The sequence below is a fragment of the Garra rufa genome, chromosome 19 (genome assembly GCF_049309525.1).
Source record: "Garra rufa chromosome 19, GarRuf1.0, whole genome shotgun sequence".
NCBI lineage: Eukaryota > Metazoa > Chordata > Actinopteri > Cypriniformes > Cyprinidae > Garra > Garra rufa.
In genome coordinates this window covers 34,054,929-34,075,025 of record NC_133379.1, presented here as the reverse complement: position 1 = coordinate 34,075,025, position 20,097 = coordinate 34,054,929, and the positions used below count along the sequence as shown (strand labels likewise).

The window sequence follows — 20,097 nt, the reverse complement described above, 5'->3', positions numbered from 1 at the left end:
TTAAAATTAGTTAAATGTAACAGTCAGTAAAATTCAACATAATTAATTTAGCATAAGTATAAAGATAAGCAATTGGAAAATGAATAAAGAAAAGCAGTTTGCATTGTTTTAACAATTTAAATATATAAATATAAATATAAATATTAAATATAATTTGTTACAATTATCTACATTTTAATCATTAATTTAAACAAATTTAAATTGGTATTTAACGTTTTTTAAATAACAATTTATTTGCCAGTTTGAAAATTGTGACTTTTTATCTTATAATTCTGACTTTTTTTTTTTTTTTTGCATGATACAAAAATTGCAAGATACAAAGTTGCAATTGCGCGAGAAAAAAACAGAATTCAAGTTTATATCTCCTATAAACTTCAATTGCGAGTTATAAAGTCAGAATTGCAAGATAAAAACTAGCAATTCAAACTTTTTTCCTCACAAACTCGTAAATGTTTTTCTCAGAACTGTGAGATATAAACTTGAAATTGTTGAACTATAAGGTCAAATTTTGAGGGAGGAAAAAGACTGATAGGTTCTCAGAATTGCGACTTTACTCGTAATTGCGAGTTATAAAGTCAGAATTGCGAGATATAAAGTCACAATTCTGGTGTTTTTTCTCAGGATTGGGTGGTATAAAAAAGACAAGATAAATTGCAAGTTTATATCTCACAATTGTGACTTAACTCGAAATTTTGATAAGTCACAGTTGTGAGTTTATATCTTGCAATTCTGACTTTATAACTCGCAATTGCCAGTTTATATCACGCAATTTTGACTTTGCAATTGTGAGTTTATATCTCATAATTCTGAGAAAAAAAGTGCAAAAAGTGACTTTTTCTCAGAATTGTGTAATAGAAACTTGCAATTCTGAGAAAAAAAGTCAGAATTGTGAGCTGTAAACTCCCAATTGTGAGAAAAAAATCAGCATTGTGAGATAAGTCGCAATTTCCTTTTTTTATTTCTTATTCAGTGGCGAAAATGGGCTAGTCCTTCATAGTCTACATATAGGTAGAATCATTGATCAGTGAATTAATAGTCATCTATTTGTGGGTTACTGTGAAATAAATGCCATATTCTATAAAGTTGTAACCAGAAATAAAGAAAATCATCAGATTGATGTCCTAATGTTAGTAAAAAATGCTGTAAGGTTATTAGGGTTTTCAAATTTGAATTTAACTTCAATTTAACGTGTGACAAATGGATTTAGATCTGCTTCTTTTACTCAAGTCACAGTTTTGCTTCTATCGTGAATGAAGGATGTATCGACTTTTCCATGAACCTCTACTATTACTGCCCTTTTGTACACAATAGCTGAGCACAGCTCTATTGTTACATAAGATGACTGAATAAGGCTCTTATGAGCTGAAGGCATAAAGCGATAGGCTATCCATCTCTCAGCCATAGCTGTACGAGCGAATCAGGCAGGAGGAATTCTGAAGTTTGTAAAAGTCAAAATGAAAGCAGTTTCACAACCCAGCTGCTGTGAGCCATATAAAGTTTTACAATCAAGCTGTCTGCAGTGTTGAGCGCAGAGCTGTTATATATTTAATCATTAAGGACAGACTATTAAACGCTTTTGTGATTTAGAGAAAGAAAATGTAATTTTCGTATGAATGTTTCGACAGATAGTTTTATTACTGTGGGACTGGTTTATAGTCTTGCAATGCATTGTCAAGACAGGTGATGATTATCATTGAATCATTGTGGCATCATAAATAATATTCATTAAACTTTGCACATTCATTGAATTTTACAATAAAATATGATTAATTGTATTTTTTCTATACTTAACAATTAACAACTTTGATGGAAAATGTTCAATTATTGATTTTTTTTAACACTACCAGTCAAAAGTTTTTTAACAGTAAGATTTTTAATGTTTTTTTTTTTTTTAAGAAGTCTCTTCTGCTCAAAAAGCCTGCATTTATTTGATCCAAAGTACAGCAAAACAGTAGAATTTAGAGATTATTTTGCAAGGATGCTTTAAACTGATCAAAATTGATGATAAAACATTTATAATGTTACAAAAGATTTCTATTTCAGATAAATGCTGTTCAAATCGTACTTGTCTGACCGTCATCAGTTTGTGGCAATAAATGAAGAGGTATCATTTAGATCGCAAGTGCAGTATGGAGTACCTCAAGGCTCAGTGCTAGGGCCATTACTTTTTACGCTTTACATGTTACCCTTGGGAGATATCATCAGGAAACATGGTGTTAGCTTTCATTGTTACGCTGATGATACTCAGCTCTATATTTCTTCGCAGCCCGGCAAAACATATCCATTCGAAAAACTAACAGAATGCATAGCTGATATTAAAAACTGGATGGCGAAAAACTTCTTACTGTTAAATTCTGAAAAAACAGAGGTATTAATTATTGGACCTAAAACCTCCACAAGTAATGACCTAAAACACAGTCTAATACTAGATGGCTGCTCTGTAAATTCGTCATCATCAGTTTCGATAGCAATCTCTCCTTTGAGAGCCACATTTCTAGCATCTGCAAAACCGCATTTTTCCATCTTAAAAATATATCGAAATTACGACCTATGCTATCAATGTCAAATGCTGAAACATTAATTCATGCGTTCATGACCTCAAGGATAGATTATTGTAATGCTTTATTGGGTGGTTGTTCTGCACGCTTAATAAACAAACTCCAGCTGGTCCAAAATGCAGCAGCTAGAGTTCTTACTAGAACCAGAAAGTATGACCATATTAGCCCGGTTCTGTCAGCACTGCATTGGCTCCCTATTAAACATCGTATAGATTTTAAAATCTTGCTAATTACTTATAAAGCCCTCAATGGTTTAGCTCCTCAGTACTTGAACGAGCTCCTATCGTATTATAGTCCTTCACGTCCGCTGCGTTCTCAAAATTCTGGCAATTTGATAATACCTAGAATATCAAAATCAACTGCCGGCGGCAGATCATTTTCTTATCTAGCGCCTAAACTCTGGAACAATCTACCTAACACTGTTCGGGAGGCAGACACACTCTGTCAGTTTAAATCTAGATTAAAGACACATCTCTTTAACCTGGCTTACACATAAAATCATTAACACATTTCTATAATTCAAATCCGTTAAAGGATTGTTAGGCTGCATTAATTAGGTCAACCGGAACCGAAAACACCTCCCATAACACCTGATGCACTCGTTGCATCGTAAAAAGAATGGCATCTACGCTAATATTAGTCTGTTTCATTCTTATTCCGAGGTCACCGTAGCCACCAGATCCAGCCTGTATCTGGATCAGATGGTCACTCCAGTCCCCCGGATCCAGTCCGTACCCAGCTTAGATCGTGGATCACCACCTAGAGATGACTTCAATAGCCGTGGATGTCAACCAGATGAGCTCCAAGGCGGATCATCAATAAAGACCTCGCCAACCTTGACGGCCATTGGCACTACACCACAGGATCCTGATGAGTTCTCTACAATCAGACATTGGTACAAACTGTTGTTTGGTCTGGCCAGAGGAGAACTGGTCCCCCGACTGAGCCTGGTTTCTCCCAAGGTTTTTTTCTCCATTTCTGTCACCTGTGGAGTTTTGGTTCCTTGCCGCTGTCGCCTCTGGCTTGCTTAGTTGGGGACATTTTCCAGCGATATCGTATACTATTTGAACTGAACTGACGATGATATCACTGAATTCATTGATGAACTGCCTTTAACTGAAAATTGATTGTTACAATAATGCGTTACTTACACACTATTTTGCTGTTTAAATACTGTGCAGTTGCTTTGACACAATCTGTATTGTAAAAGGCGCTATATAAATAAATAAAGGTGACTTCTGAACTTTCTATTCATCAAAGAAACCTGAAAAAATTCTACTGAGCCGTTTTCAACACAATAATAATAATAATTATAATAATAATAATAAGTGTTTTTTTGAGCAGCAAATCAGAATATTAGAATGATTTTTGAAGGAACGTGACTGGAGTAATGGTGCTAAAAATTCAGCTTTGAAATCACAGGAATAAATTAAATATTTAAATATATATTTAAATAAAAAAGTTTTAAATAGTAAAAATATTTCAAAATGTTACTGTTTTTGCTGTACTTCAGAATAAATAAATGCAGGATTGGTGAGCAGAAGAGACTTCTTTAAAAAACATTAAAAATCTGAAGGTTCAAAAACTTTTGACTGGTAGTGTATTTATTCATTTTAAAGTACTTAATTTGCAATGCTTCATTCATGGAATTGTAGTTATTACTGCATTAAACATGTTAATATGTTGCATTTTTCAATATTTTTTTGTTTGCTTTAGATCAAAGTTTGCAATGTGGTATTGTTTTCTATAAATAATGTTTTTTGGAGAATGTTTTAAGTCTTTATTGAACTTTTAAAATCCCTATAGAAAAATAAATGGTGAAAAAAAAAACATTTATAAACCAAGATAGCTTAAAAGTGGATGGGCATAGAGGATTTAATGTGATATAAAAATAATGCTTTTCTTGTCCAACCTACATTACATAGTCAAAAATATGTGAACATAAGCCTTCAGCACCAGATGAATGATGGTTTAACTTAAAATAAGTACAATATGATCTGCTTTTAAAGAGATAGTTCACCCAAAAATGACAATTTTGTCATTAATTACTCACCGTCATGTTGTTAGAAACCCATAAGAACTCTCATCAGAACACAAATGAAGACATTTTTGGTAAACGCATAAAGACACGGAAGTGAAGAAATTGTTGAATAAAGTCATTTTTTTTTGCTTTCTTTGCACAAAAGTATTCTCGTAGCTTCATAACATTATGGTTGAACCACTGTTTTTATCGATGCCCTTAAATGTGGTAGTTATTATGCTTGCTGTCTATGCAGGGTCAGAAACCTTCCGATTATATCAAAAATATTTGAATTTGCGTTCCAGCGATGAACGAAGGTCTTACAAGTTTAGAACGGCATGAGGGTGAGTAATAAATGACAGAATTTAGATTTTTGGGTGAACTATCCCTTTAAGATCGTAATGTGGTAGAGCAGGACAGTAACTGTCAGGATGAAGGAATTTCGACACTGTCTCCTAATAACTTACTGTAATACGTATATTTTATTTAAGACCGTTCCTATAGGGGGAAGCGATCAATAACCAATAACGCAGTGTTTCGGCACTATGTCATTTGTTATTAGCCGAGGCAGAAAATGAGAGATATCATATGTCACTACAGAAAGAAAGGGGCTCTTGAGGACGAACAAGTCTGGTCTCGACAGGAGCGCTTATTCAGGGGGACAGGAATAACGTGTGCATAATCGCGGTAAGGACAAAGACCTCCCTGGAGATGCCTCAGAGGTTTTACAGGCCTGTCGTGTCCTTGCATATCCAAATATACAGAATTTCCTTGTTCGCGGTGCGTATCGACTAAGTCTGGTAGCAGTAAACATGGCTGGGTGAATTTTGTAGACAGCCAGTCAGACCTGAGACGGGGAAAAATAGTGACTGATTGCCTCGATGTTTGCAACCCACCCTGAGAGAAATGACCTTTGCGTATTCGTTCTCAGAAGGCAAAGGCCTCTGTGTAATCTACTGGCAGCCACAGTGAAATGAATCCAGATGAACATTGAAGAGACTACGGTCTACTTCTAAATGAACACTTATTGTAACTCAATAGACTTACATGAAGTCTAAAAAGAAGTTTGGAGGTAGCGTGAATTCTGTGAATAAGGAGTTGATCAAGAAACGTTATTCAGAGGAGTCTAAAGGGCTGGTGAAGAAAGGGAATCTAGTCAAGGTCCTTCAAAAATAAATCATGACCTTTAAGATGTTTTCCATGTTTAAGGTTTAGATGTTCTTTGAGTCATGGTTTATTGAACAGATTGTTTCATCAACTAAATCTACAGGGATTTCTGCAGGAAATTCTATAATCTAGGGTTACACTAAACTAAGAATTTGTCATTCAATGGCCCATTCGTCACATTTAAGATGCATGAGTTTCAATGCATTACATAACAAAATGGCATTAAGCCATCAAGCCAAAATGATCTCATTAGTAATCTAATCACCTTCTAAAGCATAAGCAATAAATGTATAAACAACATCAGAGACTGACAAATGTTTATGAACCCTTTTAGGCTTAGTAATATGTTGATTTTATTGTAGCTAATTAATGGTGTTAATTACAAATGTTCAGTAATTCAGTAATATATAATGCACTGTATATAAAGTACAGTTGAAGTTTACATACACCTTGCAGAATCTGCAAACTGTTAATTATTTTACCAAAAAAAGGGGGATCATACAAAATGCATGTTATTTCACATAGAATATGCTTACATATAGTCCACAAGAGAAAATAATAGTTGAATTTATAAAAATGACCCCATTCAAAAGTTTACATGCACTTGATTCTTAATACTGTGATTCTTAAAGCTCTGTCATTTTTTTTTTTAGTGATAGTTGTTCATAAGTCCCTTGTTTGTCCTGAACAGTTAAACTGCCTGCTGTTCTTCAGAAAAATCCTTCAGGTCCCACAAATTTTTTGGTTTTTCATTTTGTGTGTATTTGAACCCTTTCCAACAATAATTGTATGATTTTGAGATCCTTTTTTTTTCACACAGAGGACAAGTGTGGGACTCTTACAGAAGGTTCAAATGCTCACTGATGCTTCAGAACGAATCATGATGCATTAAGCCAGGGGTGAAAACTTTTTGAATTTGAAGATCAGGGTAAATTAACCTTATCTTGTCTTCTGGGAAACATGTAAGTCTCTTCTGTAGCTTCTGAAGGGCAGCACTTAATGGAAGAAAATATGATATTTAGGAAAAATAAGAAAAATGTACACATCTTCATTCTGTTTAAAAGTTTTCACCCCCAGCTCTTAAAGCATCGTTTTTCCTCCTGAAGCATCTGTGAGCGTTTGAACCTTCTGTAATAGTTGCATATGAGTCCCTCAGTTGGCCTCAGTGTGAAAAGATGGATATAAAATCATACAGTCATTGCCGGAAAGAGTTCAAACACAACACACAACAAAAATGCTAAAAAAAAACAAAAACAAAGAATTTGTGGGACCTAAAGGATTTTTCTGAAAAACAGCGAGCAGTTTAACAGTTCAGGACAAACAAGGGACTCAACTATAACTAAACAAAAAACAAAACAAAACACGGCTGTGGATCATTCAGGTAACAACACAGTTTTAAGAATCAAGTGTGTGTAAACTTTATAACAAGGTCATTTTTATAAATTCCATTATTATTTTCTCTTGTGAACTATATGTGTCTTTTATGAGAAAAATACATTTACAATTTGCAGATTCTGTAAGGTGTATGTAAAATTTGACCTAAAATGTATATACAATAGTGTGGAAAAAATACAATATATATATATATATATATATATATATATACAGAATACTATATATTTTCACACATAATTCAAAACTCTCCAAGCATTGTATTGCATTCAGTTCATCTAACCGAATTAAATTTGTGCACAAATACCTATGAATACATTCGAAAATACATTTTTTTCAAGTATATGTCTTGGGAGAATATGATGAGAAATTTTTGTTAATATTATAATAATTTAATGGCAGACTATTACAGTTCAGCAAATCTCATCACAGTTTAAGATATTTTTGGGACCATTAAAACTCCGTATTGTCTCAGTCTCATGGTTTAGAAGTAATAATTGAGTAGTTTTCTTTCCTGTGGGGAGTTTTAGCAAAAACATAATTTGAGACTGCCACAACATTTGATTGTGAGCAAGGAAACTTATAAAAAAGACATTCTGAACATTGCTTTAGCATTGATTTCACAGTAACCCACAGTGTCTTTCAGAACAAACCCTTTTACGTGAGGCTTGTACGGAGAAACACACATCTCCACTGGATGTTCTTGGACATTCAGCAGAACGGAACATTCTATTTCACCTCTAAGCTTGACGGCCTCCGCTGAGACACATTAGCCCTCTGCTGCATTCTTCTGGGGCTGAATGGGAATACTGGGCTTCGTTCCTTTGTATCTGTGTCACTAAAGATTCCTAATAACCTGGAGTCTACCTCCCATTCTCTAATTAATGAGTGGAACACAGTGAGCCGTGAATGTGGCACACCATTGAGCTCAAACACCTTGCCAGGTGGCCGCCATGACATTTGGACCATGGCTATAAATAGGCAGATAAAGCTGCCTACTATATATTTTAGATTCTGTTGCTAACCAGGTAAAACTATGTAAACTAGTTTGAGTTTAGTTTTATAATCTGAGTTTAGGGATTTAATAGAGAGAGTGTAATAGAGATTCCCACAGTCAAGCTCGAAATATCTGAGAATTTAAAAATTGTAATTTTCTTTAAGATCCAAAAAATTATAAATGACTGAACGTTATGTAAATTCATTATCTAAAGGTGTGGGAAATCTGTATTTAAAAAGCTAAGTACCAAAAATGATTGGCAACACTATAATTTTACTACATTCATCAGTAGAATAACACTAGTTAATCAGTTTTTTTTTTTGTAATAGCTTTTCCATTAACAAGATACTTTTATCTATTTTTTTTTAAGTAAATTTAAAACTTTAGTAAAGTTATTTGTAGCCTTTCTATTAACAAGATACTCTATCAAGTGACTTTATAACATATTTTTAAGTTTAGAAGTCAATTTTCGTGGGCTGTTCTTCTTCTTCTTTGTTTAATCTTTATCTTTCTTATTGGGACATTCTGTGTCGACTCAACCAAAGGTCCCTGGCTCTAATTTTGTTGATATTTTTTTCTGTAGAAAGACAAACACATAGTTCTGAAAGCCAGAATGTTCAATGTCACAGAATTTGAATTTACTGAGTAATCCACTACTTTGCAGAGTTTTACCTGAGATTTGGTGTCAATTTACAGGTGTGTAAAAATGACTTTAGAAAGCTGGCAGCATCATTATTTTATTTTTACATAGAGATTGGTAGGTTTATTAGTAAAATCTGTTGACTTTAGCCATTTCTGTTTCATTATATGCAAACAGTGACAGTTCAAAAATGGCATAAAGCACATCTTGTGTTTTTTGCCTTAAAGGAACACTCCGTTTTTTTTTTGGAAATAGGCTCATTCTCCAACTCCCCCCGAGTTAATAAGTTGAGTTTTACTGTTTTGAAATCCATTCAGCCGTTTTCCTGTTCTGGCGATATCACTTTTAGCATAGCTTAGCATAGATCATTGAATCCTATTAGACCAATAGCATCACGTTCAAAAATGACCAACGAGTTTCGATATTTGTCCTATTTAAAACTTGACTCTTCTGTAGTTATATCGTGTACTAAGACCGGTGGAAATGCAAAGCTTCAATTTTCTAGGCTGATAAGATTAGGAACTACACTCCCATTCCGGCGTAATAGTCAAGGAAGATTGCTGCTGTAATAAGGCTGAAGCAGCAGTAATACCATGCAGCACATGTGCAAATGCTAAACTAGCTGGGAACTCATTTCTGATAATATTCCGCCTGCTTCAGCCATATTACGGCAGCAAACTTCCTTGACTATTACGCCGAAGTGGAAGTGTAGTTCCTAATCTTATCAGCCTAGAAACTCGCAGCTTTGCATTTTCACCGGTCTTAGTACACGATATAACTACAGAAGAGTCAAGTTTTAAATACAACAAATATGAAAACGCGTAGGGCATTTTTGAATGCGATGCTATTGGTCTAATAGGATTCAATGATTTATGCTAAGCTATGCTAAAAGTGATATCGCCAGAACAGGAGAACGGCTGAATGGATTTCAAAACGGTAAAAATCAACTTATTAACTCGGGGGGAGTTGGAGAATGAGCCAAAAAAAGTGGAGTGTTCCTTTAAGTTTGCATGCCTGTAACTCAATAAGTATTAAAGACATCTTAATTTCCTTTTAGTTTCTGGTTCTTAACAAACTTTTATTTTGGTATCTTAATTCTAAAGGCCCTCGATGATTAGGATATGGGGTTCTTAATGTGGCTCCCTCAGTAAATTGGAAAATTGTAAATATTTTTAGTGGTCAAAAACCAAATGTTCATCACATATGTGTTTGTCTTTCTACAGAAAAAAATTAACAAAATCTAAAATTTGAGACAGGGAAATTTCCAAAATCTGGTTGATTTTACACAGAATTACCCTATTGTAAGTAGTGTTTTCAAAGTCCAAGTATTTTTTTTTATTAAATAAGTTAAACTAATTTAGGTAAAAAACAAACAATCAATTTACTGACTGTCTGAGTAGCATTTTAGGTTAATGTCTTTATTTAAAGAGAAGTTAATTTAAATGTTATTATTATTATTTCATCAGTTATATTTAGTGTTTATATTTTTTAAATCATTAATTTTAGATGAAGTCACCTGTTTTTTGTGCCAGAAAAATCTGTCTGGTCTTGTATCTGATTATATAGTCTCTTATTCTGATTCTGAAATTACTAATATAATCATATATATTTGCAGGGAACCTTGGGTAGTAAGACTTGTACGGCTTAATATAACGTAAATAATGTCTCCTACTGAAATATGTAGAAAGTACGTAGTTATTTTTAAAAAATCCACATCGTTTTATAATCATTTTGGACTATGGGGGGGCGCCATTATTTGCAATTTGGCTTGAAATGGTTGCACTCAGTGAGCTATTGGCACTACCTGTTGCTATTTTTACCGCAACACAACTCGCAAATTAAATACTGATACTATGCCACATTGTGTTGTAATTTTCAGTCAAAGGGCAACAGGAGAAGAGATGTAAGTCTTCACTGCTTTCCTAGCAATAAGATGGCTATGGACAAATAAAACATCCTAAAGACGTGCGTCTTTGTTTTTTCCACTTTAGCTTTGATGCCTTTGAGGCTTTTAGTAGACCACAGCTACTGAAAGAGTTTACAAATAGCAGAGACAAGAAACGCTCGATGCCATCCTTGCAGGCTGTTAACATCCTGACGCTTGTCATGACGCTGCAGCCACTGAAGAAGTTTCTCAGTGCGGATTTCAGGAGCGTTTAGACTCCTTGTGGGGAAAAATTGATGGTACAGCATTTGGTTTAAGTATACGCTTATAACCATCGCCATCCGTAAGCTCTTTCAGTAGCTATGGTCATCGTATCAGTAGTTTATTTTCAGAATTGTGTTATGATAAAAATAGCAAAAGGTAGTGCCAGTAGCTCACTGAGTGCAACCATTTCACGTCATCGAAATAATGGTGCCCCCATAGTCCCAAATATGTATAAACAATGTTTAAATAATGTAAATCTTTCATGAGTTTTCTTTTAGTATTAATATATTGCCCCTTTATTTATCTTAGCAAGCTGCAAATTTAAAGTATCTTTCCCACCGCTATTAAAGATACAGACAAATAATAATTAAAACAGAATGAAGCATTGTGTGTGTGTGTTTAACAACATCATCACAACAAGCAGCAGCGTTGTTATCATTATGATAATTGAAATAAAAACCTTAAGTGAAGCACATCTTTTAGAATTTCTAGAACCGATCAAATAGTATGCATGCATTGAATATTATATAATAAGACAGAAATACGTTAAATGGCCAAACATGACATAAAAATTACTTGCCTTGACTTTAACAAAAGCATGCAACCTTGGTTTTACTTACAATGGCATTTTATTAGTTTGATTTAACCTTGGTTTTGAGGTCCACTGGGTGCACTGAACGCATGCTGGCTGCCTTAAGCCTGTGGATCGTTTCAGATGTGAGGGGGGAAAATCTGGATCGTCATGAGGAATTTACCTGCTGCCTACTGGTCGGCCAGGACACTCTTGAAAACGAGATGAGCTCATCTCAAGAGGGGCTCCTGGTCAAATAATTTTTAAATAAAGATAGATACATCAATTGTACAACATGTCATTCTGGTTAATGCATGGTAACTTTTGTTTTCTTTTCTTGTCAAATTCTTTTGCTTAGGACGAGACAAGCATTTGCAGTCCAAAAAACAGTACATGGAGCACCAATCATGTCACGGTCCGTATTTTTCCCTTGTATGAGACAAGACCCCTTGTTTTAGTTGGACTATTGTCAAATCAAAATTCTTTTGTAAGTGCTGAAACTTGCAGTGGCAATCTATTACAAGCCCGTTCTCCACATGAAAGGACAAATGCACGTCTTGACTTTGTTTACACCCATCATCTTGCGTTGTGACTGAAGTTTAATGGCTGTTAACGCCACGGCCACAAACAGAGATGGGTGTAGATAGAATCCTAGTTTGGATTACAGACAGCGTAATGCATACTGTCGTGTTAGGGTTTCATTTAATTGCACTGAATTTGATTTGATTGGCCCGATCACATCAATTCTTATCTGTTATTGATTCGTTGTGACGTGCATGTCACAATGGTGTGGGCATATTGATCCAAACCAATCCAATCCAACTTTTAGTGCAAGGCAAGTCAATAACAACATGCCAGAATTTAGCAAATAAACAAAAATAAACAGAACCAAGGAAAAAGGTTTAAATAATAACACTAGAACCTAAATCTAAAAGGCAAGCAGGTCCTATTTTTTTATTCAAACTTAAAAAGGGATATGCTGTTTTATATTTCTAGCATGTCTCATGCACTCAAGTTGTGAAATTATGCAGGGCTTCATGCTATATTAGTATACATCATAACCAATTCATATGCTTAAAGGAGAAACATTTACTTTGCTTTTTCAGGTCACATCTTAAATTATCTTCTGGTTTTATCTTATGAACTGTGAAATCAAAAAGTGCACAAAGAAACAAGACACAGTTTATGCTTTGTATTACATAATCAAATCAACCCCTTTTTAAATAAGAAATGCTTGGATGTGACCACAGAATTTAAGATGCATTTGTGCTTCACTTCAAATCTGGTCTGTCACAAACTAGTTAAAATATTCCTATTGAATAAAAGATTCATGGAAATGTTGGGTGGAAAGTAACAAGGCTCATGCTCTAGATCCTACTGTAAATCTTAGTGACAGAGAATTCAATTGAATAGCATAAAAAAGTGGGGACAAGGTCGTAGAGCGAACCCATTGAATGGTGCAGAACATCAAACCGATGTTCTACGAATGTTCAGAATGCATTAGCTCACATTTGAATTCCACACAATTCAAATTGGTGATGGACGGTGGCCTGTATCTCAACAATGAGACAAAGACTAAAATATGCAGCTTTACAGAACCTGATGTGTCTTAAGACAGCTCGAATAAAATCCCTTTTTTATTTTCCATTGTTCCTTTGAAACTGGTTGAAAGAGAAATCCTTCTTTTCAGTATTTCTATGACAAAAGTGGTGTGGGTGATAATGGATTATTTGTGTTTAGTGGGGAAATGTTAAAGTACATCAAGCCGACTGGTTTTAAAATTAAAATGAGGCTTTTTTTAAAGCATAGATAAAAATAAAAATAATTTTAATTTTAGGACATGGAGAAGAACATTCAATAAACTAGTAAATGTGTTGTGGTGAAAAATGGGGTGGGAGTAAGGTGTTCCTGGTTTTTTATAAATGTATTTAGTTTTATTTAAATGTGATATTTCAGATGTCAATGATGTTGAAGTGATTCATGCAAATTTTGTACAAATAAAAATAAGAGATTTGGAAAATAAACATCAAATACTGCTTTGGAACAATATGTTTTGTGAAAAAATAATTAAAATAACTCTGGTAACACTTTACAATAAGGCTGAATTCATTAACATAAGTTAATGTGTTGGATATCACAAACTTTTTTTAGCATTTATAAATGAATAAATGTTAATTCAAAAACATGCTAAGTCTCATTTGTTAATTCACCTTTGTTTAAATTATTTTTGTTTTTACTTCAAATATTCATGTTTAAATCAAAGTGTTACTTGCCGTTTCATTGTAATTAATTGGGAAATTTACAAACTTTTTTTATTGTAATTATTTGAAAAATGTAAAGAATTAGTTGCAGAATTTACAGAATAACAATTTCCTGCCAATTTACTTACCCAAATGTCATCCAAGATATTCATGTATTTCTTTTTTCAGTCAAAATGATATTAATGTTTTTGAGGAAAACATTGCAGGATTTTTCTCCATTTAGTGGAGTTCAATGTTACGGAGCCCCTAAGGAGACATGATTGTGGGACAAAAATATGGGTGGGAGGAAAAAATATAAATATCAAAGTTTTTGCATTCTCTCACAAAACTTTTGTGTTCTCTCGCAAAGATATTTGCATTCTCTCACAAAACCAGTTGAGTTTTGCTGCTTTATTAATAGTTTTGTTATTAATATTAATATTGTCATTAGTATTAATAGTATTTATTAATACCAAATTGGGACCCAATGTCACTGTTTTAGTACATTAAGCCACATTAGAGGTTTTAGAATGTACCAAAATCATGCCTTGAACTATAAGGACTGACTTTATTTCTTTATACTCGATTCCATGTTCAAAATAAAACTCTATGAACCGCTCCATTGTAAACGTACAGAGCTGTATAAACCACTAACTTACAAACTGTAAAGTAAACAGAAAGTGTTTGTCCGAACTCAACTGGTTTTGCGAGATAATCCGTACAATGGTCCAAGATCCATATTGCAGTTTCAAATCTGCATTAAAGGGCTCTACACAACCCCAGCCAAGGAATAAGGGTCTTATCTAGCGAAAAAAAAAAAAAAAATTCCATTTTAACCACAAATGGTCTTCTTGCTCTAGCTTGACTTTATGCATTGCATAATCACGCTGGAAACGTCACATGTGACGTAGGCGGAAGTACGACCCAGTGTTTACAAAGTGAACATGCGAAGAAAGTCATTAGATGATTTTAAAGTTGTCAGATGGAGTTTTTATGAACCTACCTACCTTTATGAACCAGAGTACACAGACTTGAAGGTCTAAGGGTGTGTTCACACTTGTAGTTCGATTTGTTTGGTTCATTTGGTCCAGATCAAAAAGGAAAATAATATATTTGGTTGGTTCACACTCGCGTTTTTAACAGCGAACCTAAAGATACCGGATCTAAAAGCATAGTGATACGTTACAACCTGATTGGTCGGGTTGAATGATGTATACTGTGTTCACCGAACACTCCAAACAAAAGGAATAGATGCATTCGTCTTAAAGCGGCGCCACTTTAAGTCGAATGCACCTAATGCCGTCTGCTGGACAAAGCGCTCATTGTTGGGTGAATTTGATTATTTTATCACCACCTGCGAACTCACAAACAGCTCATAAAAGGCACTTTACCTCCTCGTTGCTCCAAGCTTGCCCTCTGCTCATTTTGTTCCGGATACACCGCTTGGTCCCTTCGTGAAATCATTTTGCATAGCGTCGCATTCTGTCATTACTTCCTGTTTTTGGTTTGTGTAGATGTATTTGATCTGTGCTACGTTCCTGTGTCATATGTCATTCAAACTGCACCAGAGTTTATTTAGAGTTTAGTTGTTTGGTGCACACCAGGGTTCAAATGGCAGTGTTTACACTTTCTCAAATGAACTGCACTGACAGAACAATCACACCAGAGCTTGTTCTAATCAAACCAAACATGACAAGTGTGAACACACCCTAAATTGCAGTTTTAATGCAGATTCAAAGGGCTCTACACGATCCAGCTGAGGAATAACACCAAGTCCTAACTACAAGTGAAACCGCAACGTGATAAAGGGTATCTTTATCATGTTAATATGAGTTTTTGTCCTAACTAGCTGCAACCGTGATGCACACAACTACAAAAAAGTTGCAACTGGAACAACATACAAACTATGACAAATATAATCTCAGGTACTGATTATGTTCTTCATACAATGTTTAAAAGTATCTAATCTGTGAGTTTTAATATCATATTGCCTCTGGGCTCTTTAAAGCTGCATTAAAACGGCAATTTGGACCTTTAACCTATTGGCCACCACTGAAGTCCACTATATGGAGAAAAATCCTGGAATGTTGTCCTCAAAAACCATAATTTCTTTTCGACTGAAGAAGGAAAGACATGAACATCTTGGATGACATAGGGGTAAGTAAATTGTCAGGAAAATTTTATTCTAGAAGTGAAATTTTACCTTGTTAAAAATGTTTTAGCATGTACAAATTAACATTAACATTAAAATGCTGTAAAAGTACTGTGTAATAGTACTGTTCAGTGTTGGGTCATGATTCCCAATCTATTAACTAATGTTAAAAATGAATCCTTATTATAAAATAAACTTAAGTGCTACCATAGCCTGTAAAATTGTTTTATTTCTTTGTTTTAAGAAAAAAAAATGTAAATAAATATAATAAAGTAAGCATTTTAAACGAGCAAGGACTATACTAACATGTGAAGAACTGGTTCTAATTGATAGGTAATCATTTCAGCCCTTGCCCTTTAGTGCACCAGCTCAAACCCCCTCTAGGGGGTGCACTGCTGCTGCTAGGGGTCAAGGGAGGGCGGGGTGGTGCTCATACCCAGGTGTGCGAGGTGGGGGAGTGGAACGGAGGCTCATGCTGGTGAGGGTTTGCCTCCGTCCACCCTCCATGCGTCCATTTGGGGATGACATTGAACCAAAACCAGCAGGGCGAGCGGCCCTGGGCAGGACGGCTACATGCACTGTCGCTTACCGACAGACCGGTTACTTAAGAATACATTTACAGTTAGTTCTAAAGATCTGTAATAATGGCTATAATTCATAAGAGACATTTGGAGAAAGGATAAAAGAGAAAATAAGATAGCATATAGACACGTCATGCAACACAATGGTGGATGATTGAGGTGCGATGAAGGACAGGACAAACGCGCAACAAACACACACCAGGTTCAGGCATTAGGCTAGAAGAGAAGGCGAAGGTTGGGGTCTGGTCTTACCGATGCGGTCCAAGCGGTCGATAGCCACGGTTTCGAAAGCGCGGCGCATCATGGGGTATTCCTCCAATACTTCGTTGAAATGGTCCACGGATAGAGAGAAAAGTCGGCAGTAGGTGTCAGCGCGGACGCTAGCCGTACGACGGCCTTTCGTCAACAGGCAGATCTCTGTGGGAAACAGATGAATTGAAGATGAAATAAACATGACTTATATAATGGAGGTCAATTGTTGGACATGAAGGCTGGCTAAGCATCTTGAAGGCTAACTGGATGAGCAGAAGAACTAACCTTGAATAGAAGAAAAGGGTAGTATATAAAACATAGCATGAGGGTGTGACTTTCCAAAAGTATATTTTCTAGCAACTTTGTGTTATGGAAAATGACTGAAGAACACTCATGTATTGAGCATCTTAAACAGCTGTTTTGTAGAGCTTAGTTGGTGAGCTTTCCAAACATGTATTTTTATAATTTAAGAAAAAGTTTGGGCTGACTTGCATACTTCAGTATTACATAGTGGATTATGAAGTATTTGTTTATATTACCTATTTTAATAATAATAATAATAACAATAATTTATCATTTTGCTTAATTAAGTATTTTATATTATTATTATTATTATTATTATTATTATCATCATTTTATTTTTTATTCGCTCAAATAATAATTGTTGTTTGTATAATAACAATGACTTTTTTTCTAACTATATTTCTTATATTATTATTATGAAACTAATATTATTATTATTATTATTATTATTATTTAAATTGTTGTACAAACTCATACAAATAAAGTATTTAATTCATAAAACAAATAATACAAATTATTTATTTATTTATTATTTATTAACATGATTATGAGCTTTCATATGATGTATACATCTCAATTTTGTAAAATTTAACCTTATGACTGGTTTTGTGGTCCAGGGTCACATATGGAAGAATATTATTTATATTATTATAAAAGTTATACACATATAAGTATTTGTAATTAATTTGTAAAACTAATATTAATAATTTATATTACTAAATGTATGTATTAATAAAAACAAATGTTTTTATTTATATTATACAAAAACAATAACTGTATTATTGTTGTTTTTATTGTTATTAATGTTTTATTTATTTGTTTGATAGATTTTTTCTTTTTTTGTTTGTATTATGGTAATATAAATATTTTGTATTTATTTGTATAATAACAATAACATTTTATTTCTAATTATATTTATTATTTTTTATATAAATATTATTATTATGAAAAAATATGTTATTAAGTGAAAGTTGTTATTATAATTTTTGTTTTGTCCACAAGTTTAATCTGTATTTAGATGAAAAAATCATTAGTGTTTAAAGAGGATCTTGTTCAAATGTTCCTGTCTTTCACCTTGAGATGTGAATGTGTATACTTTTATATGTAATTTCTGTAAGCTAGAGCTGCAGCAAATAACATATGACTACTGATTTTGTGAATATATTTGCTGTAAATGCAGGACTGCACATCCTGTGATTTCTAGCGTTATTTACTAGAGATGATACCCTTGACATTTTGTCCTGGACAGGAAAAATGCTGTGGAAAAAGTCTGTGTAGCCCGCGGGACATGCTAACAACACTCTCCAGCTGGGAGTGGGAACAAGGTGTTGGGAGTATTTTAATGGAAAAGTGCCATCTCTCTTGCGTCATGCGGTGCAATATAAAGGTGAGGACGGCAAAAGTACTTTGCGCTTGCTGTTCTCTTTCTAATTGGTTCATTAGGCTCAAATGTCACTGTAATGTACATTTTAGCCCAATAACAGAGACGGAAAAGTCAAGCGAGATGGAAAGAGTCAAGAGTCAAAGCAACATGATGAAACGTCATGAAATTTCAGATTCCGGTAGTAATTGTCTTACTTTGCACGTCTGTGGCCGGCTGCCAGGAGTGGATGAGTGCCTGAATGAGTTAGCGCCTAAGCTAGCAAATGTGTGAAGGTGTCTCTCTCACCCTGACAAAAGAGCGTCCAATCAACTGGCCTCCTCTCGGGCCTCTGCAAATGGAAATGACACTTGACCTCATAGCCTTGAAGGTCCGGCGGTTTGGCATGTATCCCAGCTGTGAGCTAACGGACGGCATTTGCCTGATTTATCGTGATTAACACTTTACCTTAACTGACCCTCACCTCACGACACACTGCCACAACTTCAGTTTACTGAGAACGGATACTTTGAATCACTGAATGTTTTTTTTTTATTATTATTATTAATAAATATAAAATAAAAGCCATAGCATGTTTTTAGTGATGGCACTAAAACACTAATAATTTATTAATAATAGGAATTATCAATGTCGTCATCATAATAATAATGTTATTTTTTGTTTGTATTTATTAATAATAAACTATAATAACAACAATAATATATAAATATATTATAAATAAATAAAAGTAGTAATATTTTTATAATTAATTTTGAGTATTCATATTCATAATATTCATATTTATTTATTCATTTCAATAGCAATCATCAATGTAGTCAATAATAATAATAATAATAATAATTATTATTATTATTATTGTTATTGTTCATTTAGTTTGTATTTATTATTATTATTATTATTATTATTAAACTTTCATAACAATAATATAGAAATGTTACAAATAAATACATTTATTACATTTATTACAAAAAGTTTAATTATTTTAATTAATTTTAATTAAAATATTAATTTTAATATTAATAGTAACAACAACAACAACCTAATAATAATAATAATAATAATAATTTTTATTTGTATTTAAAATTAATATAAATTATTTATTATTATTATTATTATTATTATTATTATTATTATTATTATTATTTATTATATTAAAATTGAACCACTGCACATAGTATTAAATCACATCAGTCAGTACAAAGGTTTTGGATTTATACATTTATAATATTAATATTCATCATCATTATCACCATCATCATAGTAATACATATTTTATTTAAGAATAATAGCAATCATCAATTTTGTTATCATCTTTATATTAATATTAATAATAATGTTGTTAATTTTTTATTTTTTGTTTGAATTTAATAATAGTAAACCATAACAACAAAAATATATACATTTAAATAAAAAAATATTAATTTTATTACAAAATATTATTAAAATATTATTTATTTATTATTTTAATTATTTTAATGTTAATGTTATTTAATAATGTTTGTTTGTATTTATTAATATTAAAAAAACAATAACAACAATAAAATATAAATAATTATAAATCATAAATAAATTTATTGATTTTATATATGCATTTTAATTCATTATTAAAATATTAATAATGATATATTATTAATTTTAATATTAATATTAATAATCATAACAATAAAATAATACTCATTATAATGTTCTTCATT

General features: G+C 33.2%; 1 protein-coding gene across 1 annotated transcript in view; it reads right to left on the bottom strand.

Moving 5' to 3' along the window:
- The window catches only part of hcn1 (hyperpolarization activated cyclic nucleotide-gated potassium channel 1), a 254,752-nt gene that overhangs the window by 5,041 nt on the left and 229,614 nt on the right, over window positions 1-20,097 (bottom strand). The window contains exon 6 of the mRNA XM_073824033.1: window positions 16,720-16,884. Coding sequence (XP_073680134.1) covers window positions 16,720-16,884 — 165 coding nt within the window. The remainder of the gene's footprint in view (window positions 1-16,719; window positions 16,885-20,097) is intronic.